The sequence below is a fragment of the Herpailurus yagouaroundi genome, unplaced genomic scaffold (assembly GCF_014898765.1).
Source record: "Herpailurus yagouaroundi ecotype Mexico unplaced genomic scaffold, PumYag 426, whole genome shotgun sequence".
Classification (NCBI taxonomy): Eukaryota; Metazoa; Chordata; class Mammalia; order Carnivora; family Felidae; genus Herpailurus; species Herpailurus yagouaroundi.
Window position 1 is genome coordinate 261,647 of NW_024412643.1, and position 27,459 is coordinate 289,105.

Here is a 27,459-nt window from a genome sequence, read left to right on the forward strand (position 1 = left end):
AGGAATAACCAGGCCCCTGAAAGCATCCTCAGGGCAAAGGAGGAAGGTCAGTTGCTCAAGTGAGGTTTCCTGAGGGCCAGGTTAGAGGAGGGTTCCCAGGGAGGGGAAAGGTGAGGACTGTTGAGCAGAATCAGGAGGGCATGTTGGGGAGAAGGGACCTGTACTCAGCCCTGCACAGCTTAGCACTGCCCTCCACTGAGGGCCATGGCTCATGTGCTGGGAGAAAGGCTCAAAACCTGTAGAGACCTGCCTTCAACAGCAGGAGGCTGGAAGGGCCTTGACCTCCTCCCACCCTGCCACCATTGAAGTAGACTTAGAGGTGGTGAGGTACCCTCAAGGCAGTAGTGCCCAGCAGGGCAGAGGAGTCCCCGTGCCCCATCCGTGGGGTCCTTGCTAGTGGCTCCTCCCTTGCACCAGTGCCCTGCAGCACAGTCTCCTAGAAGAAAGGACATCTTGTCAGCTGTTCCCACAGTACCCCTTGCTGGAGAACACACCACAAGGCACAGGGCTGCTCATGCTGTCCCCAGACCCTCCCCCATATGGCCCATATGGCCATAGTTGGCCATAGACTATACGTGTCCTGACACAAAGCCAGCCCAAGCCACCTTGTTCCTCGGATGAGCAGGGTCCTGAATCTCTTCCAGGTTCAGTCAGTGCAAGTTCCCAGGTCAAAGTGGTTGTGGGGTCTGGGCCAGTTTGAGATTTGCCCTCTTTAGAGACTGCCAACTGCCAGGACTAGATTTTCCTTATTGATCAAAACATTTCCAGCCATTTCATAGGGAAGCCACCCAAGCTAATGGGGTGTGGGGGGCAGGGGCTGAGATGTTAAAGGCCCTCTAGAAGAACCCCTGAACCCTGTGCTGACAGCAGACAGCTGGGGGTGGTTCTACTTTGAGGCAGGTATACTGTGATGAAGGGACTCCCAATTCTTGGTGGTAGATCACTGGAAAGTTTTAATGTTTTTATTTTTATTTTTAATTTTTTTAAACATTTATTTATTTTTGAGAGAGAGAGAGAGAGAGAGAGAGAGAGCAAGTGGGGGAGGGGCAGAGAGAGAGGGAGACAGAGAATCCAAAACAGGCTCCAGGCTCTGACCTGTCAGCACAGAGCCTGAAATGGAGCTTGAACTCAGGAACCGTGAGACATGACCTAAGCCAAAGTCGGACACAATCACTGAGCCACCCAGGTGCCCTATCACCTGGGAAGCTTTTTAAAACTAGACACTGAGGTCTGACCCCATACCTCCTGACTTTCTGGGGTGGGATGTGGGGACACAGTGTTTCTGATGTAAGGGGTCTTGGGAAGGCGGTGGAATATTTGCCCAACACCCTGCTGCTCTGTCCCCCATCTTTACCAGTGATCCAGGTCCATATAGTTTTCCCCTGAAGCATCTCCTCCTCAGCCTGCTCTGGGACCCACCAATCAAGCCCACCCTGTGCCGAAGTCCTTTTCTGCCCTCCAGGACATACCTGTTGGTGCCGCGAGCCCTGCCAGTGCACAGAATTTCCCAGCAGGGCACAGCTGGCATTCAGCGATGCTCCTTAGCCCTCTCCGAGGGCCGTATGTACCTACTGGGCACCTGTGGTGTGTGGCCATGGCTGTGCCCAGGGGGCAGTAATAGCCTTGAGGACAAGGATATAGGCTGAAGTCCTTGATGGGCCCAGCACTAGAGTCGCAGTAATAACCTGGCCAGGAGGGAGGGACACTTAGGAGGACTCTCCTCTCCCTGAGACATTTAGACATAACAGGGTCTCTTGCCACAAGGGCCTTGAGAGCTGTGCTGTGGAGCCCAGGACCCAGACAGCTGCCCTTGGGGCGCTCTCCCCCCCCCAGACCTTGTCCCCCTTCCCTGCACCTGAAGATCTTTGCTGCCTCTCACCTGCTGGGCAAGGCCCACTGGGGGCCTGTAGACCAGCCTCCTTGCAGTAGAAGCTTCGTGGGCAGGTCTGGCATGCAGAGGGCATGGTCTGCTCTGCGAGGCCGGAGAAGGTGCCAGCAGGACATGGTGTTGGCCTGTGTGATGCTGCAGCTGAGGACACAGGGAGGCAGCAAAGCCATGGCCTGGCTGAGGGGAGGCCTCAGGTCCAGGGGGTAGGCTCCTTACGGGCAACAGGTGTGGGCCCAGCCTCAGAGATGGGGCAGGACCCATGGTGACCTTGCCTGTAGGACCCATCTCTGCCAACCTCCCTGAAGCCCAGCTCCCTGGCCCCTCCACATCACATGGAGAGACTCAAGCCCTTCACCTGCTGCTGGAGGATCATCATGTGGGCTCATACACTGACAGCTAATGAGACTCCTGATGCGACAAGCCACTGCTGTCGGTTCTCAGCTGTCCACATCAAACAACTCAAATCACAGCAAACATCCCAAGTGACTTTAACTACTCCCCACTGCAACATTCCTTGGCCTTGGGATGGACCATCTACGGCATCCCCTTTCCCTCTGGCTTCTTCCCAATTGCCCCAGGGTCCAGACACAAACTGAGAAGTAAGATCTGTCAGCAGCCTTCTGGGCAGGAGGCCGAGTAGGGCTGAGAGTGGGGCCCATGGAGACACTCACGGCAGAAGGTTCCTGGGGGACAGGGGGCCCCTGTCAGCCCATCCTCTGGAGCTGGGGACACTGCTCCTTTGGCACAGAAGTAGCCAGCCTGGCAGGGCCCACTGGGTGTGGACAGGCCTGGGGGCGAGAGGGGGTGCCAGGCTGGGGCTGAGTAGCTTCCTTATGAAGACAGACAGGGGTCCTTGTGCAGTGTCTGGCCCCGGAGGACTGGGAGTTGCATGAGTGGCTGAGCCTATGCCCAGCGCTTTGTCTCTTTCTCTCCTCTACCCAACCCTGTGACAGGGGTACCACTTTCATCTCACAGAGGGCCTGAGGCTTTGTCAGTAGTAGCAGACAGAGCTGAGATCTGAGCCGAGGCTGGGGTCTTGGCCTCACTATGCTCTACCATCTGAGGGTGGCCAGAGGCTGGGGCAGGAAGAGTCTAGTTCATATCTGGGTCCTCAGTGACTGGGAGTGTTTGGCCACAGCAGGTGCTCAGGACATCACTCAGTCACGGGGATTCGTGAGAGGGCATAAGTGAGGGGCCACCGAGCTCCTTCCTCTGCAGAGAGACTTGCCCTCCCTTGGTATTCTGCAATGACCCTCCTGTGTTCACTCAACCATGATGGCAGCAAGTTTATGTTAGCACAGACCTTCCTGTAGGCTTGCCAAGCACACCACCTGACCAGGCAGGTACAGACATCAGTTCTCAGTTTATAGAGGGAAATATTGGTTCATGCCTGCAGCCACACAGCTGGTAAGAGCAAGGTGGGTTCCTACCATTTCTCTCAATCGTCTCCAAGCCTGGGTCATAGCACAGTGGCCAGAGAGGGCTCCTGGGTCCTTACCAGAGGTGGCGCAGAAAGAGCCTGGTGGGCAGGGCATGGGTTCTGAGCTGCCCTCAGGGCAGAAGGATCCAACTGGACACTTCCCCCCTGTGGCCGTGGCTGGACACAGGCAATTGGTGCTGGTGTAGTTGTCCAGGTCAAAGGGGCGGGCGGTCCAGGCTGCTGAGACGCAGAACCAGCCTGGGGTGGAGATCAGCACAGAAAGGCAGGCAGTGGGGCAAGAGGACTGTTGGGGACCCCAGGGGTCAAAAGCTGAGCTCACCCAGGCTGCAGGCCTACTCCTCCCAGTAGCTGTTCCAGGAGATAGTTCAGGTCACCCCAGGTCCAGGGACAGCAGTAGGAAGCACGGGGATAGGTGGGAGTTTCTTAGGGTGCTTTGGGAAGCGCACCTGCATCACATGGTCCAGAGGCCCGGGTCAGATTCTCCTGCCCACAGTAGTGGCCTGGGGGACAAGGCAGGCAGCTGTCCAGGCTCTGGGTCATTGGGTCTGGGTTGTAGTAGCCCCGAGGGCAGGGGAACTGGGTGGCATATTTGGTGCCTGAAAAGCAAAGTTCAGAGGAGGGAGTCCAGCTGGGCTCAAGGCTAAGGAGAGAGACCATGCCACTCACTGCTCCTGGTGCCATCTCGTAGGACCTGTCCTGGCAAATTCCTGGCCTGAGCCACAGGAGCCACTGCCTCACCAATAGCTTATGTTTGGCTTTCCAGGCTGTGTGGTCCCGGGCCCAGGGTCCACAAAGCCATAGAGTTTGCAGGAATCATTTTCCTGGTGGTGAACTTTGCTGAAAAGCATGTGGCCCCAAATTTGTAACATACTGGTAAAGTAATCTTAAATCTTTAGTTTTTAGCCAATGGGATTATGTTATAGAGTAGAAAGTAAAACTCTCATGAATTTTAAAGGTAAAGCAAAACGCTTGTATGAAATTTGCTGCTCAAGGCCTCTTGCTTTGGGCTCAGCCTCTGTGAAAGGTCCAGTCCTTCCCTGGGCCTTTGGGACAGGTGGTGGGACAGTCTCAGCAGTGAACATCTGTGTGATCCTTGGTTGCTGCTGCAGTTTACAGAGCAGCAAGCACCAAGCCCCACCCCTACCCTTGCCACCTATACTAGCCCCTGCTGCTCAGCCTTGCCTCTGGGAGTTGTGGCCCAGGCACTCACCTCTGGGGCAGTAGAAGCCAGTGGGGCAGGGGTGCCCGCTGTAAGTGGTGATGTTCTCAGGGCAGTAATAGCCAGCAGGGCAGGGGAAGCAGGATGCTTGGCCAGTCAGGTTGCTGTAGGAGCCAGCAGGGCAAGGATGGGGAAGGCTGGTCCCACTGGGGCAGAAGTGGCCTTGGGGACAGGGCCCCCCGTGCTCTGCGTGGCCTGAAGAAAGGAAGGAAGCTAAGTGAGGAGTGCAAGCCCAGTCACTGTTGAGCATAACGGAGCCTGGGGTGACTTGTGCCACCAAGACCAAATGTGGACTTGGGTTTGGGGCAGAGGCTCAAGGGTTTTAGAAATAAATAATGCTGATAATTAACATTTATATAGCATCTTCCAGATCAAAGAATATATGCTTTATATATATGTTATATATTTATGCATGTGTATTTGAGCCTCAGAAAATCCCCCTTTCGGGTTGCCTGGGTAGCTCAGTTGGTTGAGTGTCTGACTCTTGACTTTGGATCAGGTCATGATCCCAGGGTCAGGGGAAGAAAGAAGGAAAGAAGGAAAGAAAAGAAAGAAGAAAGAAAGAAAGAAAGAAAGAAAGAAAGAAAGAAAGAAAGAAAAGAAATAGAAAGAAAGAAAGAAAGAAAGAAAGAAAGAAAGAAAGAAAGAAAGAAAGAAGAAAAAGAAAATCCCCCTTTCGTAGGTGGGCAGGAATAATGACCCATTTTTAGTGGGGATGGCATCCTGGAATGGTAACTGATTTTTGTGACCAGCGTCTCTCCGTGCTTCGCCCAGACTCAAAGCCTGTTTTTTTTAATATTTCCCCTTGTGTTCTTCTGAGGACACACAACGTGAGTGTTTATTTAAAAAAAAAAATGGATTTAGAAAGCATTGCTTTCGTGTGTGGTTGTGAGCAGAACCCTGTGCCTCCTATATCCGCCCCCCCCCCAAGTCCCCACACAGGGGGCTCGTGACCCGTGCTCTCTTGCTGCCCACCCGACTCCCCAGAACTTCACTTTCCATCCTGGAACTGGGTTTTTGCCTCAAATGTTTTTTGGACAAATGGAAGTTCTTGAGAAGAGGGACTTTAAGGCCCTGGCCTAGGTTCAATGGCCCTCACCAAAGTTGTAGCTCAGTGCTGTGTGTACCATCCCCCTCTCCCTTCAGAAGTTCCCAAGGAATAAAGGGCATCCTCTGAGAACATGGGTGCAGAGGGTCTTCCCTGTGAGCTTACCTTGTGCTCCACCTCCCCACGGGTGCTGTCTCTGGCCCTCATGGGAGACGAGGTCCACACTCAGCTCACCTCTGGGTTCCTCAAAGGGTACCATTCTGGAACCTGCTGGCTGGTCTCTGGAAGCCCCCAGGTTCTCCCTGCCCACATTCTTGAAAATATATGGCGTTTCCATCTTTGGGTCAGTGGGGCTCTGATTTAGGAGGTTGGGTGGGGCTGAGGTGGGCTCAGAACCACAGATGTGACAAGAGCCCAATGACCACAGTCCAGAGGGCAGTGAGCCAACCATGAGAAATACTGCTACAGGCACAGGACAGGAGGCCAGTGGGTCCAGGAATAGCAGTCAGACTTCTAAACACTCCGGCCAAGGATCTTCTCCAGGCCCGCTTGTTCACACCCTTCCCCTTTGTCCTCAAACTGCCCCGCACCCAGTCACTTCCCATAATCAGAGTGCCCATCTACCTCTGGGCGTTGGGCCAGTGCAGGGCCCACACCAGTCCTAAGAGACCCCTTACCTGCTGGGGTTGGGGAGGAGACTCCTTCCATACAGAAGTAGCCAGGTGAACAGGGTCCAGAGGGGGCAGTGAGGCCAGATGCACCACAGAAATGGCCAAAGGGGCAGGACAGGCACTCCGATGCCATGGTGAGAAACATCCTGGAGAGACAGAGAGAAACCTGGGCATCAGTGGGACCAGGTGGAGTAGCCATGTCCTGGCAAGGGACCATGCATTTCTGGAGCTGCCTTTTCATTTCTCCTCTTTTAGGTTCCCTGGGATTCTTCCTGCTTACAAGGCAGGTGGTTTCATTCTGGACGATGCCTGGAGGAGAGCTCAACAGGGCTCTCTTTCTCTTTCTCCCCCTGCTGCTCCCCAAGACAGCTGTCTGGGTATAGTTGTCCTTTTCCATCTTAATCTTAATTCAAACTCAGTTGTCTAGGGCCACAGACCTTTTCGTCTGGCAGCAATAGGCAGAACATCCACCAGCCCTTCAACCATTGGCTCCACAGCTGTCCCCTTGCCCTGAGTACCTTCTCTTGGGGGCTGGGATGCTCCTAAACATGGGAAGATGGGACTCTACTCTCAAATTAGACTCAGGCAGATGCACAGAATACCTGATAGCCTTTCTTTCTCGGGTATGAATGTTCTCAAGCTCCCAGCAGCCCATATTGCCTGCCCTTATTCTGATAAGAAAACTCCCTTTACCTATAATGCTGGTCACAGGTCAGGTGGAAGCCCTGCTCTGAGGCTGATGTCCTTCTGTGGTGGAGGGATGCTGCCAGTGAGATGGTCCATGTGGACAGAAGACCAGGAGGAAGACAGCTCTGAGCTTACCCCCATGGGCTTCTCACTCACCGATCTGAGAAGGTACCCACAGGGCAAGGCAGGGGCACTGCTGTGCCCACTGGACAGAAGTGGCCTGGAGGGCAGGGGCCCCCTGCCATGGCATGGATGCCTCCGTCAGGTTGGGTGACTTCAGCTCCTGCCCAAAGTCAGAAGTAGGTGGGATCACAAAATAGCCCCTCCCACACCCAAACCAATCACTCAGTAGTCCCAGTCTTGCCCACCCTCTGCAGAGGACATTTTCTGAAATACAGTAGCAGAGATTAAAAACTGGAGTGACATCACCCTTGACTGCCCAGGCAGCTCCAGTCCAGGGTCCTGTCCAGTCCTGGCTCATCACAGGGACAGTGGGTGGGGCCCCAGGTGTGGGGGTGGGGCACAGAGATGTAATCAGAAATTATCTGGGCAGACTGCAAAGGTGAGGAGAAAGTACAGGGGTGCCAGCATTTGGCCTATTCTGGAGAAAGGTGGGCACAGGACAGACCAGGAGGACTGGGGGCTCCACACCCAGCTTGAGAAGCAGAGTCTGAGCCACTGAATGAAGGCCTCTGGGACACTTGTTTTGGAAGCCTGTTCCCTTCTTGGCCAAGTTTGTTATTTCTATTTGCAGCATTATGACCCTTTATTAGCTCATGGAGCACATAATCTATGGGTAATAAACTCTAAGAAGAAGAAGGATAGGAGAAGTTAGGAGAAGAGAAAAAAAAGTGTGTGTGATCCTGGTTTTGTCACTGCCCCCAAGCTGGCAGGTTTACCTGTGGAAGTATGATGTGTACACATCTGCGGGCATGTGTGAGCATAGGAAACACGTGCAGTGCATGTTGTACCAGCAACAGGCAGGTGAAGGAGGAAGACAGAGTAACAGAGTTTTAAACATCTGTGGTCTTACAGCTTGCATGAGAGTTGTCTCCACACCCCTAAGGACACTGATGTCACAAGGGGGAGGATAAACAGTGGCTGCTCTTTGTGGGCTGTCCTTGGACAAGGGAGGTCTGGGGTTGGGAGATGGTCCATAATCTCACCCCTGGGGCACCCCTGAGCCGGTGGGGGTGGGGGGTAGAGGTGCTGTCTGGCAGGGGCTGCCGGGCTGGTGCTCATCCCACAGCACAGTCCTAGAGTGCTGCCCATGAGCTCCGTGCTGGCCCTGGCCACAGAGAACCTGCACGGGTGGCAGTGAGGTCACGATGGCAGGGTCTTGGGAGACACAAGACCTCAGTGGGGTCACCAGCCAGGCCCAATCTTGTTACTGGAGGAAGGACAGGGAAGGAAGTCCTGTTCCCTGAGGCTCCCCCAGCCCAGAGGTTCCGTGATTTGCCATCTCATAGCTGCCCTTATCTAGCCCCACACTTAACTCACTCTGCCAGAAGGTCTCTTGATGCTGCCCTGGGGAGTGAAGTACAGCCAAGGTCAGGCCTGCAGTGCTCCCAACACTCCCACCCTTTGAAGCAGGGCGTTGGATGGAGCCACTGCTCAGCCTGCCCTGCAAGAAGCCCAGTCCCATGCTGTCACTTCTGGGCCAATGACATGAGTGTCACTGAGTACACATCCTCACTTACCCAGGACCATGCCAAGCCCTTTGTCTCCTCCATGGAACCTGTTCTTCTGTATTATGGCCACTTCTTTGCCTTATTTACTGTCGTATCTAATTTTTACCTCGATAATACAAATTCCCATATTCTGTATTCTTATTGGGCACATGAGAAACTGAGTTAAGTTATTTCCCACAGCAAGGAATAGTGCCACTGGACTTCTGCCCAGTCCAAAGGCCCTGTCCTTGACCACTGTTCCCAGGGCCTCCTGTACCCTAGGCCATCAGAGAGAGGTTTCCAGTGACCTGCTGCTCCCCAGGCCCCAAAACACAGTTTTGACCTGACTCTCCAAGAGAAACCCCAACTGCTCCCTTCTGTTTCCTCACCTGCAAAACATAGCCAACAGCTCTGGGCTGGGCTTTGGCCCTTCCATGGACTGGACATGTCCTGAGGGCAAGGAAAGGGGATGTGGCCAGTGCCCTGGGGACAGTAATGACTGGGAGGGCAGGTCCTCTCCTGGTGGCTCTCTTGGCCTGGAAAGTAAAGCATCTGTGTCAGTTTGTGGCCTTGCCCACCCTGTGTTGTAGATGGTTTCTATAGCAACTCTGGTCTGCCTTCTGAGCCAGCCCAAGTACCTGAGCCATTGCTGTGATACCCATCTGTCTGGGATGTGGCCACCTGTGAGCTTTCAGGGCAGATGTGGCCCACAGAGCCACCATCTCCCCATGGGCCACTGAGAGGTGTCGGGGTCCACGCCCCTCCTGGGCAGTAATATCCTAGAAGAAGAGAAGGCATTCAGGCTGGTCTATTTTTTGGTGCTGGAGCTGTGCTACTTGCCTTCCCATCCATAAGGGTCCTGCCACACTAATAACAGCTTTGATGGCAACATGCTCTGTGGATATCCCAGATGAGCTATTAACTAGGTCCCTTTGAATGTACATCTTCAAATACGTGTTCACCATTTAGTCAAAGGGAGGCTGAGGTGGGTGGCAGGTTGGTGGAGCAGAGTGGCTGCGTCTCATCCATCTGAACCTAAATTTCACTCCCCAGTGAACCCATGGATATTCTGTTGTACATGGAACCCCCCCCCCAATCCAGAGGACCTTGGGGGAAGGTCAAAGTGTTGTCCCAATCACAGACAAGGTGATGGGCCTTCCCGGGCCAAGCAGGCAGAAGACTCTTCCTTAGCCTTTGGAACACCACTGTCCTTCCTCATCCCTGGTCCTTCTTTTCCTTCTCCTTCCCCTTCATCTAGGCCTCAGGACTTGGAACAATCCATTTAGAAGGGGCACCTAGTAGCTTCCAGCCTGCCTCCCAAGGCCAAGCCGAGCCTCACTGACCTGGGAACACTTCCCCTAAGCTCTCACTAACATGTCTCTACCTCAGGAGCTGAGGGTCCTAGGGCCAGAGCCCAGGTGGCAGACCTGACCATCCTCTGCTTGGTGCTTTTCCTGCCAGGTCATCGGGGGAGATATGGATGCCCTCACCTGGTGCACACGGGCCCCTGGGGGCAGCCTGGCCTGCTGCAGCACAGAAAAACCCAGGTGGGCAGGGCAGGCACCAGCTCACATCCTGTGCCCCTCTCTCTGCATTCCAGGTGCCAACTGGGCAGGGCCTCTGCCTGGCATCCTTGGTGCCAGCAGGGCAGAAATGGCCAGCAGGGCAGAGGTCACCAAAGGGGAGTCCCTCCTAGAGGAAGAGGGTCCAGTTGAGTTTTAAAAGTTGAGAACAAGAGGGTTCTCTCCACTGGGCTCCCTCATAGTCCTTCTGAACCCCTCTGTGAGGAGGCCTGCCTCAGTCAGCCAGTAGTGCACTCCTGCTCATTTACACGCATCAACCTGACTTACACCCCCCTCTGGGAAATGCTCTGGGAGTTTAACTTTTCAGAAAAATGAAATAAATTTTAATGTTGAGTAGCCTAAACAATCCCACTTCTCTGCCTATTTGCTGAAAGTGCTGCTACACTTGTGGTAAGGCACATCTGTCTGTCGGTCTTATCTTTCTCACTCTTACCTATGTATCATCTTTCAGTCATCTATGTATCGACAGTATACCTACCTGTCATTGTTAACTGTCACCTGTTATCCAGCTGGATGGTATTCCATATCTGTGCTTAGATATTTTCCTATTACTGGGCCTTTGTGTTGTTTTGTGTTGTGTTTTTGCTGTTAAAATGTGTGGTGTTTTGAACATCTTTAACATATTTAAATGAATGACATTTTTTTCCCTTTTATGTTCTTTCCCACATGAGTATTGGATCAAAGGGTACAAACTGCCTTGAGGCTCTTGTCAACATGTTTCACGATTGTTGTCCGGCAGCCTGGGCCCAGGTGCGGCCCACTGGAAATGGACTCTATCCCTCAGCCGTGTCTTCTTAGGGCCTCAGCAACTGTGTTTACTTTTGATGATTAGTAGATGCATATTGTACAGAAATGCCTTTGGTTCATGTGTCTTAATTGTCAGCTCTGTTGTGCTTTTTCCTAACTGATGACTTATTTGTATTTGGTGGCTTTTTAGGTAAAAGCTGGAAACTGATATTAAATACTTTGGCCCTTCCACATTTTTATTGGCCATGTTTAATGGTTGCAGTTTTACTGGCTCTGTCTCTGCAACGTCCCACCATTTTTGCTCTGTTACCCCAAGAGGCCGTGAGCCCTAAAGGTAGGTACTGGTGTCCCCTGACTCCAGCCCAGTCCTCTGAGCTCAGGCCAGCCTTGCCTCCCTTAGGCCCAGGAGGGCCTGCACTCACCGGAGAGGAGGTGTTGGAACCAGGCCCACAGTGGTGCCCAGGACTGCATAGCCCCTGGGGCTCAGTCAGGCCTGTTCTGCCACAGAAGGCCCCAGGGCGGCACAGCTGGCAGTCTTCCACACGTGCTGCCCCAGGGGCCTCTCGGAAAGTGCCCTGAACAGAGAACGTTGAACTGACATCAAGGACCTGGAGGCCAGAATGGGGCTCCAGGCCCGGGTAGCCTGGCTGCTCTGCTAGGAAGGGAACAGAGCTGGGCCCCTCCACCCTCACCCTGGACACGGCAGGGCTGGGGAGGAGGAAATGGCCTGCTTGAAGAATGAGCCTCCAGAACACACACACGAATGAGAGGGACTTACTTTTTGATAGACCAACAGTGTTTGATGGCAAAACACCCACCCAGTGAGGAATGTGATTAATTCACAGCAGATTTCAAAAGCAGGCAGGAAGAGAGAATAGAGGACATCAGATCATTTGAAGAGGTGCGTATATCTTGGGGAGAAGAAGCCATGGCTACAGTGGGGGGTGGGGGAGATTGGAGGGTTCTGGAGCCTGGAGAACAAAGGCTGCCCCCCCCCCCCCCCCCCCTGCTGGCAGCTCCACCTGAGTCTCTATCTTTCAGCTCCCGAGCCTCTCCCTCCCTCTCCCTGCATCCCTCCCTCTTCCACAAGCCTGGGTTGCTTTGCCCCTTGTGACCTCTGGTCTAACACCACTATCAGAAATCAGCTTTGATAAAGGGAGTGGTCCAGTGCTCCTCATCAGAGTGGGGCAGGAGGCAGAGGGCTGGCATGTGGCCGTGTCACAGTGAAGGAGTGTCCTCCACCCCAACCACCGGTACAGGGCTGATGGCTCCAGAGCCTTTGCAGGCACAGGTGAAGAGATGCCAGGAGGGCTGAGGGGATCTTCTTACCATGGGACAAGGGATGGTCAGCAGGCCTGGGGCTGGGCAGTAGTGCCCAGGTGGACATGCTATGGGGCGGGCCAGTTTTGTCTGATTGCAGAGCTTTCCTCCTGAGCACTTTTGGCACCAGAGATGGCCTGGACCCTGGAAGGAGGATTGGCAATAAGGTTGGTTTCTTTCCACTCCTCTAACATTTGGGCCAAGGCTGGCACATTGTAGGCATTCAGAATACATGTGGAATTGAACTGAGAATGCTGCTGGCTGGGACCCCAGGCTATTGTGTACATCTCCTTCTGAGGAGGGCAGGGCATGGGAGGGGCTCAGAGCAGGGCAGATGCCAGTAAAACTGAGGTACTCTCTGAGCACCTGCCCTGGTCCACAGGTTTCCAACGCCTGGAGGAAAGGGGCCCAGGATGGAGGCTGCACCTAGCCACCTCCCCACTTCCCTGACTGTAGGATCCTCCCCCTTCTGAGCCCTCTAAGGGATGGAGTCTGTTCTGGGAACACTTACAGAGAAGCTTCCAGCACCACAGGGCTGTGGAGTAGCAGTGCCTGGCTCAGGGCAGTGGTGACCTGCAGGGCAAAGCACACAGGCCACAGCCAGCCTTGCACCCAGACTCTGGTGGGAGGTTCCCCTGGAAAAGAAGCAGAGAGCAAGGAGTGTGGGTGCCCACAGCCTTCTTGGGGAGGAGCTGTGACAGCCACATGGGATCACCATTGATGGAGGGCAGGAGACCACCACTGTCTCCAGCCTCACCCTCCGGATTTAAAGGCCAAGTCCCACCCTGGCTGTAAACCCCTGGGTTATGCTGAGGATGTGGTAGGTGTGGCCCTAAATGTGGCCTAGATGGGACAGCGTATCGAGAGAGGTTTTAAAACCAGGCTTATAGGCTGATCGTCCTTCTATTAAAAGTTTGCACATGACATATCTGATAAAAGGTTAGTATCCAAAATAAATAAAGAAATTATAAAACTCAACACCTGAAACAATAAATAATCCAACTAAGAAATGGGCAGAAGACATGAATAGACTCTTTTCCAAAGAAGACATACAAATGGCCAACCGATACATGAAAAGATGCTCAACATCACTGATCATCAGGGAAATACAAATCAAAACTGTAATGAGATACCACCTCACAGCTGTTAGAATGGCTAAAATCAACAACACAAGAAATGACAGTTGTTGGTGAGGATGTGGAGAAAAAGGAACCCCCTTGCACTGTTAGTGGGAATGCAAATTGGGGCAACTAGTCTGGAAAACAGCATGGAGGTTCTTCGAAAAGTTAAAAGTAGAACTACCCTATGATCCAGCAATTGCACTACTAGGTATTTATCCAAAGAATACAAAAATACTACTTTGAAGGAACACATATACTCTGATGTTATAAATATTATCTACATAGCCAAATTATAGAAATAGCCCAAGTGTCCATTAACACTTGTAAATATGTATATATATATGAATATTACTCCATATTTATTCAATATTTACTTCACAAAAATATTACTCAATACTTACTTCATAAAAAATAATGAAATCTTGCCATTTGCTACAACATGGATGGAGCTAGAGAGTATTATGTTAAGCAAAATAAGTCAGTCAGAGAAAGACAAATAACATATTATTTTACTCATATATGGAATTTAAGAAACAAAACAAATGAGCAAAGGAGAAAAAAGAGAGGCAAACCAAGAAACAGACTCTTAACTATAGAGAACAAACTAATGGTTACCAGAGAGGAGGTGGGTGGGGGGAGGGGGAGGGGGCTAACAGGTGCTGGGAATTAAGGAGAGCATTCGTCATGATGAGCACTGAGGGATGTATGGAATTGCTGAATCACTGTATGGTGCACCTGAAATTAATATTACACCGAATGTTAACTGCTTGGAATTTAAATAAATTAAAACACAACCAAACAAAAAGTTTTCTGTTCCTCTACTTTGTTTATGTTTTTATGTTGGTGTGGTCTATCGTTGGTCTGTCTGTCTGTCTCTCTCTGTCTTATTGTAAGTGATTTGTAATGGCCCTTATATAATAAGGCAGTAAGTAGATGGATGCTTGGCCTGACGTTCATATTGAAAACATCTCCCTGCTTGGTTGTTTGCCTTTTAACTTTGTTCATGATGCTGTTGAACAGAAGCTTGAAATAACTACCTTCAGATCCTGTGGTCTTTCCTCAATTATTTCTGCCTTTCATGTCATGCTTCTTTTCCACATTCTCTCTGGTTGTAAATACTTATTTTAAAAAGTTTTAAAAATATTTATTTATTTTTAAGAGAGAGAGAAAGAGCATGAGCAGGGGAGGGTCAGAGAGAGAGAGAGAGAGAGAGAGACAGTATCTGAGGCAGACTACATGGTTCTGAGCTGTCAGCACAGAGCCCGATGTGGGGCTTGAACTCAGGAACTGCGAGATCATGACTGGGCTGAAGTCGGATGCTTTACAAACTGAGCCACCCAGGCACCCCTACAGTTTTGTTTTTTACATGGAAATCTATATTTGGTCTGAAATTTATTTTGGTTACTACTGTTTTCACTTTTTACGTGAAGAATATGTATCACTTTTTCAAAATAAGAAAAATTCTTAAAGTTTACTCCGTGACCAGAGGAATAAGGGGCACATCTTCATAAACCAGTCAAATCAACAGAGAGAATTCCAGAGCGCCAAATGATCGTTGCTAAGATGTCAGCCAGAATTAGCTTCCAGAGTGCGTGGCCTTGGGGTGTGTTGTTCTTGAAGCAGCTTCTCCACTGGGGTGTGGGCACCTTACCCATTGACTCCAGCCCAGAGTGAGTTCTCTCCCTTTCAACATCTAGGGCCATGAGGGTGGGGGTGGGTCCCACTCCAATTTGCCACCCTGCATCTCAGCCCTGGCCCTTGCCTTTTCAGTTCCTATGTCTTATCTTAACAAAGCTATCAGGTCCTAAGGCAGCCCAGACCCTCATCTCTCTTTATAAATCCCTCGATGCCTGGCATAGTGCCAGGCTTCGGCCTGTACTTAATAAACATGTGGTAACTTTGAGGATGGCCATACCCTTCAGCCTCCCTTACCGTGGGCAGAGCACGGGCTTGGGGGCACCACTGGGGCAGAAGGCCCCTGGGGGACATGGCAGACAGTCTTCCATCTGGCTGTTGCCTGCTTGAGAGCTGTAGGTGCCTGCTGGGCAAGGGAACTGGGTGCTCCACATTGTACCTGTTTCAGAAAGAAGGAGGGGTCTCAGGACGGAAGAGGGGGGCCAGGGCTGCATTATGCAGGTACAGTAGCTTCTCACCCTACTGCCTGGGGACAGTTCCTCAACAGAGGCCACTGGGGAAGGGGCAGGGAGCAGGGGGTGCCACTCACCTAGGACCAGCCTTGTCTGGACTCATACCCTGGGAATCCCCATTCAGGATGTTCAGCAGCTGAGCAGTCTTGGCCCTACTCTCAGGAAGGTTCTCTTGAAATCTAACCTTAGTATGGCAGGCTGGCTCGTGGCTTTCTCTTCTGGCACTCACCTGTGACCTTGCAGAGCAGACCCTGGCCCCACTCACCTTGTGGGCAGTAATGCCCAGCTTTGCATGTCCCTGAGGGAAGCTGGGCTCCAGTGACACAGAACCAGCCCCTGGGACAAGGTACACACTCCTCGACTGCTGTTAGTCCAGTCTGGTTACTCCAGGTGCCTGGGGGACACTGGAACTGGGTCGGCCGTTTGGTGCCCAGAGGGCAATAATGGCCAGCTGGACAGGGGATAGGGGGCCAGTTTGGACTTCCAGTTCCTGCAAACACAATCTTGAATTAGACCCGGAGGAGCAGCACCCCCTCCAGCTACATCCCTCTGGTAAGTGGAAGGGACATGGGCTGGGGCCTGGCATTGGTGAAAGGGGCATCTTGGTCAGCAGCGGCCCAAGGCTACCTGAGGCAGCATGGTGGGAACGCAGTGATCTTCATGGTCCCATCCTCAGACACCCTAAGTGAGGTGAACCATGATCTTTGTGCGAAAACAAAGGGTTATGGGTCAGGGTCTATTTTGCTGGCCTTCCTTGCCTAGGAGTGGAGATGGTTCTTCACCCAAAAAGGCAGGGTCCAATAGGCAGCAAGGCTGCCTTTCCCCCTTTTCACTCACCCCTAGGACAGGCTACTCCCGAGGGGCAGACCTCACACTGTGACAGGTCGGAGAGGTTGTTGCGGCTGCTAAATGTCCCAGGTGGGCAGGCATGGGTGGGAGCATTGGGGCTGGAAGAGCCCACAGGGCACACATACCTACGACAACCAAGGAGCACCCATCAGCCTGGGTAGTCGCAGGGAAATCCCATTGTGCCTGCTGGCCTCTGTGGCTTTGTTGCAGTAACCTCCCTGTGCCCCTTTCTCCCCGTGGGTTACCTAGCTGCCTCCAGCTCATGTTACCTAGCTGCCTCCAGCTCATGTTACCTAGCTGCCTCCAGCTCATGTTCAGGCCCCGGTGCTCCTGGGGAGGGTCCTGGAGCCTGGGGCTGGAGTGACACTGAGCCTTGATTGGGAGGCAGGGGCCCTCCCAGGACACGGAGGTGGGTGGATGTTTGCTGAATCCCCACCTGAATCTGAGGGTATGACTCCTGAACGATGGTAGGGGGAGGACACTGAGCCCCCATCCAGTCACCTCTATATCATTAAGAAATCAAAGTTCCTTACCCCGGTGTGCACTCTGCATCTGGCTGAGTCAGCCCAGCCTGGGTACAGGCCTTGCCTGCTGGGCATGGAACACAGTCTGTGGTTTCATCCTGGCCTGGATTCGGGCTAAATGTGCCTGGCTGGCATGGGATGGGTTGGGTGGCTTGGTTGGGGCAGAAGTATCCCGCTGGGCACTGCAGACACTGGCTGAGAACTGGGGAGAGAACAGCCCACATCACTGCAGTTCTCTCCGAAGGACCTGCGTTGCTGGTCTCAAAAGGAAAACAATGAATGCTTCCCAGGCCCTGGTGGGTCTGATCCTCCTGTGGGCCTGGGAGTGCAGGGAGGAGGGTTGCCATCGGCATTTACCAAGGTGCAGAGTGGGGGGGGGGGGGTCCTTTCTTCTCCATGCAGAGACCAGTGGCTTCCTTGCTCTCTCAGTGCTGCAGGTTTCAGGGGGCTCCCACTGCCTCAGCAGCACAGCCCACAGACGACTATGACAGGGAGTCTCCTAGCTTCTCAAACTCCCATCTTCCTTTCTATAAAATGGGATTACAACAACACAGCTTCCCAGGCTTGCTGTGACAACACTGTGCAATGTGACAGAGCCCCTGTGCAGGACTGGGCACCCGGCAAGTCTTCGTGAGTCCTAGTTTCAACATCGCAGCATCACAGTTCCAACACCCTGGGGAGAGAGGAAACTTTCCGGCTGCTGTGGCTCACACCAGACCTATCTTCACTTTCTTGGAGGCTGGGTCACTTTCCTAGTTTTGCTGTTTCTGTTGCTCTGTCTCAGTGTGGGACAGCCTCTGCCCTCACTCTGTCCTCACATGGGAACTGGGGTTCCTAGTAGGGGAGTTAATGTGTGACCACGGGTGATGCTGCTGGACACTTTGCTCCTCGCTCTCCAACTCCTGGGGCCTGCAGAGGAAATGACTCCTTCCTACTCAGCTATCTCACCTGAGTGCCCACTTTGGCCCTATCCTCCAGGGGCTGGTTCTGGTGGGGGCTGGTCTTGGCCCTGGGCTGCAGAGGAAGCATCACACTTTCCTCCATGGCTCCGAGGAATGGCCCAGGGAGTTGGTGGCTTCAGAACTTCACAGAAAAGTAGCTGAGAGGCTCCGTCACAGAAATCTGTTTCCTTGAACCACTTACCAGGGATCCAGCCCTGTCTCCAGTTAACAGCCTCAGAATTGGGCAAAATGGAGGCTGTGAGGAATTTGTCCCTGCCTCTTTTTCTTCCTTTCAAAACCATCCAACATCCATCCATGTGGACTTCGGGGCATTCTTGGGGTGTTACAAAGTAATGAGACAGATGTGGGTTTGCACTGTGACCTCACTCTATGTGACCCAAGCCACTTAATTGACCTCTGAAGTTCAGAGGGGATTATGAGCCCCAGATCATAATCGATGGTGTTCGATGGTGTTATGTGAGCTAACACATGTGAGAACACTTAGTGCAGAGTCTGACACCCAAGAGGTGCTCCAGCCCCACCCCACTATGCTTGGGCCTTTCCTCCCCTGCCAGGTCAAACCTGTACTGTGTTCCATGAGTCACAGACTCAGGATGTCAGAGCTTGGAGGGGCTTCGAGTGTCACCCAGCCCATGGCAAGTAAACTGGTGCTCAGAACTGTTGCAGAGTTGTGACAAATGGGAAGCAGGAAGATGTTTGTGGCCATTTATATTTTTCTGGAGAAATCCTGTATTGGCCTTTGGAGACAGCACTAAAAGAATAAGCAGTGGAGAGCTTGCAGGCAAGGGGAGAGAACTGTCTGGGCTAGGGGACAGGCAAGCGGGCAGTGAGACCTATTGTGTGCAGGGAGCAGTGGCCTAGGGCCCATGATGTGGTGGGTCTCTTGGGGATTCAGGGCCCCCCAACACCACACACCATTATCGCTGATGGCAGTGGCCCTGTCCAAAGGCCAGCAGCTGGATTGGCAGGTGCCCTCCTGTCCCATACAGCACTGTGTGTGGGGCTGAAGTTCAGGAGCCTCAACCCTGCCCAGGCTTGCAGGCGAGGGCATCAGCCCTGTGTTGTCTTGACACCCGGGTTCTGGTCCTGGCTTCGCTGCCAAAATTAGATGATCCTGGGGAGCGAGTGAGCTTCCTGAGCCCCCAAATCGTTACATCCCCAGGGTGGTCACAAGCTCTCCTCAACCACTACTGGCTGTCACAAGCACTTACATGACAGTGCGTTGGGATCTGTGGTGGTGCATCTGGTAGTGCTGAGGCAGGAGAGGGGGAATATTCCCTCAGGACACTGAGTGGTCTGACCTGATAAATACCCCTTCTCTGCCCCCAGACTCATTCTTCCAAGGTAATAGGGGAAGTTGTTGATGGCGGTGATTATGAGGTCAGAAGCAACTCTTTCCTGAGCACTCAATATGTGCTAGGTTCAGTGCAAGGTCCTTTATATAGATGTCTTGTCTGATGCCCACAGAAGCCTTATAAGGCAAATATTACTACTGAGGCTTAGAGAGGTCAAGGAACCTACTGATAGCCCATCAATAGCAGATCTGGATGTGTCCCAATTCCCACATGGTGTTCTCTGTCTGGGCTCCTGACCACTCCTCCCTTGTGCCTACCAGCACTTTCATTCTTCACTTTTAAACTGTTTGTTTCTTTTCTCCATGTGCTCACTGTGAGTGGTTCCCAGCCACATGACCCCTCTGTCTTTAAACTCTATGTTGAACAATTTGGGCTGCCTTGAACTTCCTGCACATGTCCTGATTTTCCCAGCTGAGCAAAGACAACATGGGGCTCCCAGACCTGGTAGCCTGCTGGGGCCTGCTGCATCCTGAGTGGGGCTTTCCTGGTGTTCACCTCTACCAGGGCCTGGAGATGCTGCTGGCTATAGTCAGCATCATGAAGTATGTATGGTAGACTTTGGATGAGCACCTAATCAGCAAAGTCAGCAACTCACTCTTCCCATTGTACAAACAGCAGACAAAATTCAGAACTGACCTGCTGAGCAGAAGCTGGTGTTGGGGTGGGGTGTCTCCCTCCTGCTTTCAAAGGTCCTGGCCAGGCATGGCATGGTGATGGCACCATCTGGGCAGAAGTGGCCTGTGAAGGGAAGCCATATGGGTGGGTCCCACCAGGACTCAGGGCCTCATCATGGGAGGAGTCTGCAGGCCCTAGGGTGGTGAGTTGGGGGCCCAAGACCAGGCTGGCCTCTGTGGCAATCTATAGCCCAGAGCCCTGGGGTGGCATCACTGCCAGGGAGAAGATCAGAGCAGCAAAGTCTCTGCTCTCTGCTTCTCCAAAAAGCTACTTCCTCTGCTTGAAGGGTTCTCCCTGCCCTCCGTGACTGACTGACTGAGCCTGTGCATTTTCTGGGCCTGACTCCCATGTGTATTCCTCCAAGAAGCCTCCTGGGTCCCTTGCCAAGAAGACTGCCAGTACCTTTGTCTGAGCTTCGATGGCTTTGTCCTTACTTTGATTCAATACTCTCCACACTGTAGTTTAGGGGGTTCCTGTGTCTGTCTGTCTTCTAACAGTGAGCTCCAGGGACCCTAACACTGGCCCAGTGGCTGGTACGTGCAGGTGCTCAAGAAGAGTGTGTGAGGCAGAACATGGGTGGGCAGAGGGCTGGCAAGAGGTCCACGTCAGCTGTGTTCCTTTTCCCACTGTGCCTTTCTAGTCCTCCTGTCACTGCAGTGCAATCTATGGTCCCTCTCCAGGCAGCCAGACACTTCACTGAGGTCCTTGCCTGCCTCTAGTCCAGCCATGTGTTTCCCTAGGCTGCTTCACACTGATGGATGGGCAAGCCCTCTTAGTTCCCCTGGGAGTGGCTCTGTCTCCTAAGTGTCCCATGAATTCAGTGGGCTCCCCACAGCCTGGCCCTGCCCCACAATATACATCAAAGAGCAGGTGGATAAGAGGCTGGGTGACCTTGAGGTAGGGGCAGTATCCTTACAGAGGGGAAGGGATAAAGATGAGAAACCGCTCCTGCTCACGCAGGTGTCAGCACCCTCAGTGTCAGCCCTGTTTACCTTCTGCCCGCAGGTGCAGGGGCTCTCCCTCCATTCCTCTTCCACTGCTGTCCTTTGGCCAGTGCCCTGGAAATACAAATACACTTCATTTTCAACCTGAAGAAAATTAAGGGGGGAAATACTGCTGAAAACAAAACCATATACAGTCTTAAAGTTAACAAAAGTAAAAATGATGTATGCCTTGAGATACTCCCTTCTTGATCTTTAGAACCTCACTTGTCTTGTGGCCCTGCGCATGCTGCTGATGGGAGTAGGGATCCACCTTGGATCCAGCTCCTGGTTCCATTGTTCTGGCCTCCCCACTCTTGGAGGCCTGGTTGTTAGGGCCTTGGCACTCTCTTGTGTACGCTATTTCTCCCTATCTTCTTTTCCCTCAGGCCCCCTCTATGTCTCATGTTCTTTGTCACTCCAAACCACCCTTGCACAGTGATAGCATCATCTGTGCACAGCTGAGTGGGATAGGGTCCTCTGAGCATCCTCTCTCTCTCTCTCTCTCTCATGCTCATTTCAATCCTAAATGTCTTTGTGGATGGGAGACAAAAGGATTGCAGGAGTTAGCGGTGGGATGGGTAGGTAGCTGGACAAGAAGACCTCTCTATCCCTTTCCACTTGACATTTATGGGTTCTGGAATGAAGTATGGCCCCACACAGGCCTCTCCCCTGCTTGCTCTGTCTGCCTTTCTTGCTCCCACTAAGAACTCAGGCAATTATGGGGCTTGTAGAACATTCAGAAGCTGGACAGGGAGGGAGAACAGGGGACTGCATGTGTATGTGGCCAACCAGAGGAGCCTCCTTACTGATGGGCAGCAGAGCCAGTTGGGCAGTGACAGAGCTCTTGTCTCTGAGATGAGGTGCCAGAATCCCCACCGCTCATGTGAGGAACAACTTGTTTCTGAGTATGGTGGCTACCATTTACTGAGTCTTTACTTAGAACTTTCTACATATGACTTTACTTAGCAGGCATATTTAGTCACCATTATTATCAACTCCATTTTTAGAAATAAGGAAAGAGAGGTTTAAGGAAAACTTAAATAACCTTCTCAGACTCATACATATGACCATAAGAAAGGTCTCAATAGATTTCAAAAGATTGAAATATCAGAGAGTATGTTTTCTGACTACTATGGAATTAAAATAGAAATTTGTAAGACATCTAAAAAAGCCCCAAATATTTGTAAATTAAACAACACACTTCTAAATAATCTTCTGGTCAGAAAATATCAGAAGGAAATTAGAAAACTTTTTAACTTTAATGATAATAAAAACCCCACATCATAAAATTCGTGAGATATAGCTAAAGCAGTGCATAGATACAAATTTTAGGTTTAAATGCCTGTAAACTAAATGCTTATATCAGAAAACAATAAAGGTGGAAAATCAATTATCTGTTTTTACCTTAGGAAGCTGGAAAAAGGATATCATTAAAATCAAAGCAAGTAAAAGGAAGGATATGATAATCAATGAAATAGAAAAATAAAGAAAATCAATAAAACCAAAACCTAGTTACTTGAAAAGATAAATAAAATTTATAAAGCTCTAACTAGACCAATCAATAAAAAAAGAAAAAGAAAGAACACAAAGTACCAATATTAGGAATGAAACAGAATCATTGCAGATGATATGTTAAAAGGTTAGTAAAGGGATAGTATGAAAAACTCTATGACAATAAGTCTACAACATAAACAGATAAATGCCATGAAAGACTTAAATTACCAAATTGTCACAATGAGAAACAGAAAATCTGAATAGCCTTAAATTTATTAAAATTTTGAATTTGTAATTAAAGACCTTTCCATTAAGAAAACTCTAGGCCCTGTGGCTTTACTGAGTTCTATACAACACTTAAGAAATAACTCATACCAAATCTACATAAACTCGTTCATACAATAGAGGAGTAGGTACTAACTGGAAGTTAATTTTATAAGGCTAGTATTACTTTGATATCAAATCCAGACAAAAATCAGAAAAGAAAAATACAGACTAATATCTCTCATGAACATAGATGCAAAAATTCTTACAAAATATCAGCAAATCAAATTCAATCATAGGTAGAAAGGATAAAATATCAGAGCTATGTGGAGTTTATCTCGGGAATGCAAGGTTAATTTAACATTCAAAAAACAATGATACTCATCATCTTATCAGAACAAAGGAGAAAAACCATATGCTCATCTCAATCAGTGCAGAAAAAGACAGGACAAGATTAAATACCCATCCATGATAACAACTCTCAGAAAACTAGAAATAGAAGAGGATTTCCTCAACCCAATTAAGATTTAGAACAGAGAAAAGATGTCCAATTCTATTCAAACTAGTACTAGAATTCATAGACCGCATGATAAGACAAGAAAGGGTAATAAAAAGGCATGTGGCTTGAAAAGATAGAAGTTAAAAAGTCTTTATTCAAAGATAAAATATTGCATGAAGAGAAAATATTATGAAATCTACACACAAAATAGTTACTCTAACAAATAAATGAAGCAGGTAAGATTGAAGGATGCAAGGTCAATATAAAAAAAGTCAATACTAGCTGGGGTCCCAAAGACATATCTGTACACCCATGTTCATAGCATTATTCACAGTAGCGAAAATGTTAGAGCAACTCAAGTGTCCATCAGTAGAATGAAAAATCAAAATGTGGCATATATATATATATATATAGTCTTTTAAAAGAAGGAAATTCTGACCTAATGGTATACCATGGATGAACCCTGGAAATGCTATGCTAAGTAAAATAAGCCAGTCACACAAAAAGCAAATACGGTATGATTCCACTTACATGAGATACTTACAGTAGTCAAAATCATAGAGACAGAAAGTAGAATGGTGGTTGCCAAGGGCTAGGGGTACAGGGGAATGGGGATTATTGTTTAATCAGTATAGAGCTTCAATTTTACAAAATGAAAAGAGCTATGTAGATGGATGGTGGTGATAGTTGGGCAACATTATGAATGTATTTAATACCACTAAGCTGAACACTAAAAACCAGTTAAGATGCTAAATTTTATGTTACATGTATTTTGTCACAAATAAAAAGCAAATTGAAAAAAATAACTAGCTACCAACACTTGGAAATTGAAATAAAAGATACGATTCCTTTTATAATAGCATCCCAAAACATGAAATACTTAGGGATAAGTTTAACAAACTGTGCAGATGCTGTACATTAAGAACTGTAAAACTCTGCCAAGATCATACATCTAGTAAGGAACAGAGTTAGTACTTGAACTGTCTTCCAAAGTCCATGCTCCTCACCACTCTGCAAACTTCCTTCTTTCTGTGTTGCCTCATTTCACTCTCCCCAAGCCATATGAGTGCATGTTCGGGGCCCAGGAGTAGCCAGACTTTGTCCCTCAGAAACCACCTGGGCTTCCAGGGGATGTAGTTCAAGCAGAAAACCCTTCGATCCCATCCTGTGCCAGTCCTTCCCCAGTGGCATCAGGGCCCCAGCCCATTCTCACCTACCTGTGGGGCGAGGCTGGCAGCTAAGGACTCTGTCTATGAAGAAGTAGCCCAGAGGGCAGAAGACATGGGCAGTGCGCTTTGCTTTTGGCTCTTGCCTGGGCAGGTAACACTGAGAGAACACAAGGAAACACAAGTTGAGAAGGCAGGTAGGTCATGACTAACACCTGTACCTGGAGGCTGTTGAGAGTTGGGATCTCAGTTCAGGTGCTTACTTTGCCAAGGGTCTTTACAGATCCCCTAACTTTTCTGCCCCTCCAATTTTCTCTGTAAAAGAAAATTACCACCAACATTACCTCCATATGTCATGGTGAGGCGGAATTAATTATTGTGATCCATGGTTGAAGGGAGGTTTTCAAGTACTCCTTGTCTAACTTTTGGTGGATGCTGCAGCTCCAGAGCTAAACTTCTTGAGCTGTAGTTGTTGCTATGATTCAGTTCTCAGGGGACAGAGGTCTGCCTTGACTCTTGTCCTCTACCCAGTGGTGCACACAGTAGGTGCCTGGTTGACACCCACTAAGTGAGTGAGGTGCAATGTGGCTGCTGTGGGCATTTGTGCCCCAGCTCCAAAGTTTCTATGTTAATTGCATGTCACATGGAAGCAGTGACTCTGAACCTCCCAGCACTTCACAGGTATCATCTCATTTAATCCCCACAGTAGAGGTGTGTTATATTTGTTTTTGTATTGAACTGGCTGGGCAAGTCCCCGGGCACTGGGTCAGAAGCGAGCAAGGAGTGTTGGGTGTCTCCCCAAGGAGAGCATCACCATCTTACTTTTGACATGTTTGTTTTGATCCTGAGAAATTTAGCCTCTTCTGGGAACTTCTTGATAACCACCATGCCCCCTCCCACAGGAATGGTTGAGACAAGGAGCTGCCCTTCCCCCGGGGTCACCTGGTAGTCTTTGCTTTCTCTGAGTCTTGGGAGCCGGCTGCAGATTCTGGTGAGGCACGGCTGCTGAGCTGTCCTGCCACCATGGTAGCTGCAAAAGCCAAAGGAATCTGAGCAACTGAGGAGAGTCCCTGCAGGTTTGGGAGCCAGGGAGCAGTTGGGCCTTAATGGCAGTGCAGATGGCATTGAGGCCCTTCACACCTGGCCTTCGTACATTTGGGTCTGCTGCCATCTGGTCTGAGGAGAAGCTGCAAGCAGCCAGAGCTGCTAACAGTGAATGTGGGAAGATAGATCATATGATGGCCAGCCCCACTTCCCAAGTGAGGATTCACCAGGTTATAGGGCAGGAGAGAAACAGTGCCTGTCTAGAGCCCACGTCTTCTGGTACCTGTCCTGCACCTTGGCTGTGATTGAAGTTAGAAATCCAGGGACTGTGTCCTGGGCAGGCTCCAGGGGATCAACCACCAGGCTACTGGACTCATGCCCCTGGGAGCTCTTCACACTCAGGGCCACCATAGAAGGGACCTGTACAGGACCACTTTCTTCCAGGGAGAAGGAAGCCCTGGTCTCTCCCAACCAGTCGCCCTGCTGCTTTGTCCTTCCTGCCCTTTCCCTCCTCTCTTCCTGGGGCACCAGGGTGTCCACTCCTTACTGAAAGTCCTTGGAGCACTGCAGGCAGCTTCCAGCCATGGAGTCCTGGCCTGGCAGGCAGGCAATGAGGCACAGGAGGTAGCAGAGGGCCCCACTGCGGTGACAGAGGGCAGCTGCCCCTGTGAAAAGCAAAAGAGAGGAGCGACAGGCTTGGTGTGAGGGCATTGCTCCCCTTTTGCCTCTAGAGAGTCCTTCTGCTCTGGGCCTTCTCCTGTGATGATGTTACTTGAACAAAAGTCTGCAATTACTGAGAAACTGTCATAACAAATGGGTCTTCCCTGAGGACATGGGGTGCCATGGCTGGTGCTGAGGATGATAGTTCTTTTGGACACATGGCCAACCTGAGACATAGGAAGAGAAAAGCACAGATGTAACAGGGACACCAGGTTGGCTGAGAGCCCCCCACCCAAGGCCTCAGAAATCTGATGCTTTGATGAAGCCTAGTGACTTTTTTGTTACCCTTACCTTCTAGAATTTCAGGCACTTGAAGTGCCCTGAGGCTCTATTATCATAAGATAATAGAGCTGACATTTCATCTGGTCAACCCTCTCAATTTACATGTGGGGAAGTGGGGATTCAGAGAGATCACAGGACTGGCCAGAGTCACCCTGAGGCCCTGGTGAAAGGGCTGGCACAGGCAGGGGTCATGGTATGGCAGGGCTCCTGTCTGGGGCCCCCTTGCAGTTCATGAGGCCTGATATGCAGCCCCTCCTTAGTGCTGGGACGCCAACCCTCTGTCCCTGAAAACTGATGCATTGTAGACCCAAGGAAGAGCTGCATGAGCTTTACCTCAGAACTGCTCAGCAAATCCTTGTGGGTGACCCCAAGAGACTCCGGGTTCTCAAGGGAAATCCACAGGCTTTGGGGACAGACAGACCTGGGTCAGATCCCAGGTCTTCCACCCACTACCAGTTGGTAACTTCTGTCCACCTCAGTTTGATCATGTTTTATTGGGGCATGAAACCTACCTCGGAGAATTGTGAACAATAAATGAAAAACAATAATGAAAACAATAAATGAAAAATTGTGAACAATAAATGAATTTATATATTAAATATATATTAAACAAATATATAAATGCATATATTTATGTATGCTATAGGTATGCTATAAGATTATATAAGATTTATATAATTTTCATTTGACAAAGCCAACTATAAGTACTTGCTTTACATGAGGCCCAGAGAGGCAGACAATTCAGAGAGAAACAATACCCACTAGGACATACAAAACCACTCAGACTGCATGTGATTCCAGGGCCAAGACAAGGGGCAGAGTATAAGGATGAGGGGACAAGAAAGGGAGTGATCACTGAGAACTTGGGGGGGGGAAAGGCTGTGTACAAAAGGCAGCTTCACTTGGGTAAGGGAGAGAGTGAAAACGTGCAGATGGAGGGAGGGGACACACACACACATACACAGAGGAGTGTAGGTTAGAGAAACCCAGAAGAGGAAGGCCAGCGGTGTGTGCCCCAGATGCTTCCTTTAGGGCAGTGACCCAGCAGTGATGAAGGCCAGGCGCTGGGTTCATACCTGGACCTGATACTTACAGACAGC

At 50.5% G+C, this 27,459-nt stretch overlaps 2 protein-coding genes across 2 annotated transcripts in view; both read right to left on the bottom strand.

Annotated features, from left to right (window-relative positions):
• Positions 1-12,901, bottom strand: part of LOC121022559 (multiple epidermal growth factor-like domains protein 6) — a 68,301-nt gene extending 55,400 nt beyond the window's left edge. Inside the window, exons 1-12 of the mRNA XM_040463755.1 lie at positions 12,786-12,901; positions 12,284-12,418; positions 9,014-9,160; positions 7,111-7,237; positions 6,274-6,413; positions 4,540-4,743; positions 3,776-3,925; positions 3,387-3,566; positions 2,560-2,676; positions 1,880-2,029; positions 1,470-1,685; positions 332-436 (exon numbers count right to left, since the gene is read on the bottom strand). Of these exons, the coding sequence (XP_040319689.1) occupies positions 332-436; positions 1,470-1,685; positions 1,880-2,029; positions 2,560-2,676; positions 3,387-3,566; positions 3,776-3,925; positions 4,540-4,743; positions 6,274-6,413; positions 7,111-7,237; positions 9,014-9,160; positions 12,284-12,341 (1,594 nt within the window). The 5' untranslated portion in view covers positions 12,342-12,418; positions 12,786-12,901. The remainder of the gene's footprint in view (positions 1-331; positions 437-1,469; positions 1,686-1,879; positions 2,030-2,559; positions 2,677-3,386; positions 3,567-3,775; positions 3,926-4,539; positions 4,744-6,273; positions 6,414-7,110; positions 7,238-9,013; positions 9,161-12,283; positions 12,419-12,785) is intronic.
• Positions 12,902-14,786: 1,885 nt separating this feature from the next.
• Positions 14,787-26,617, bottom strand: LOC121022560 (laminin subunit gamma-1-like). Its single transcript, XM_040463756.1, has 9 exons — positions 25,905-26,617; positions 25,256-25,343; positions 24,365-24,473; positions 20,900-20,965; positions 19,869-19,970; positions 16,925-17,117; positions 16,380-16,516; positions 15,808-16,032; positions 14,787-15,469 (listed from the first exon to the last, which is right to left on the bottom strand). The coding sequence occupies exons 1-9, from the start codon at positions 26,066-26,068 to the stop codon at positions 15,324-15,326; spliced, it is 1,230 nt and encodes a 409-aa protein (XP_040319690.1). The 5' UTR covers positions 26,069-26,617; the 3' UTR covers positions 14,787-15,323.
• Between the last annotated feature and the right edge of the window lie 842 nt (positions 26,618-27,459).

Coding starts and splice junctions, on each gene's coding strand:
- LOC121022560 (XM_040463756.1), bottom strand. CDS start 26,068: ATGCCCTCACACCAAGCCTGTCGCTCCTCTCTTTTGCTTTTCACAGGG. Junction 19,971..20,899: donor CCTGCACCTGCGGGCAGAAG/GTAAACAGGGCT, acceptor TTCCCTTCACAG/GCCACTTCTGCCCAGATGGT. Junction 17,118..19,868: donor CACCAGCTTCTGCTCAGCAG/GTCAGTTCTGAA, acceptor TTCTCTCCCCAG/TTCTCAGCCAGTGTCTGCAG.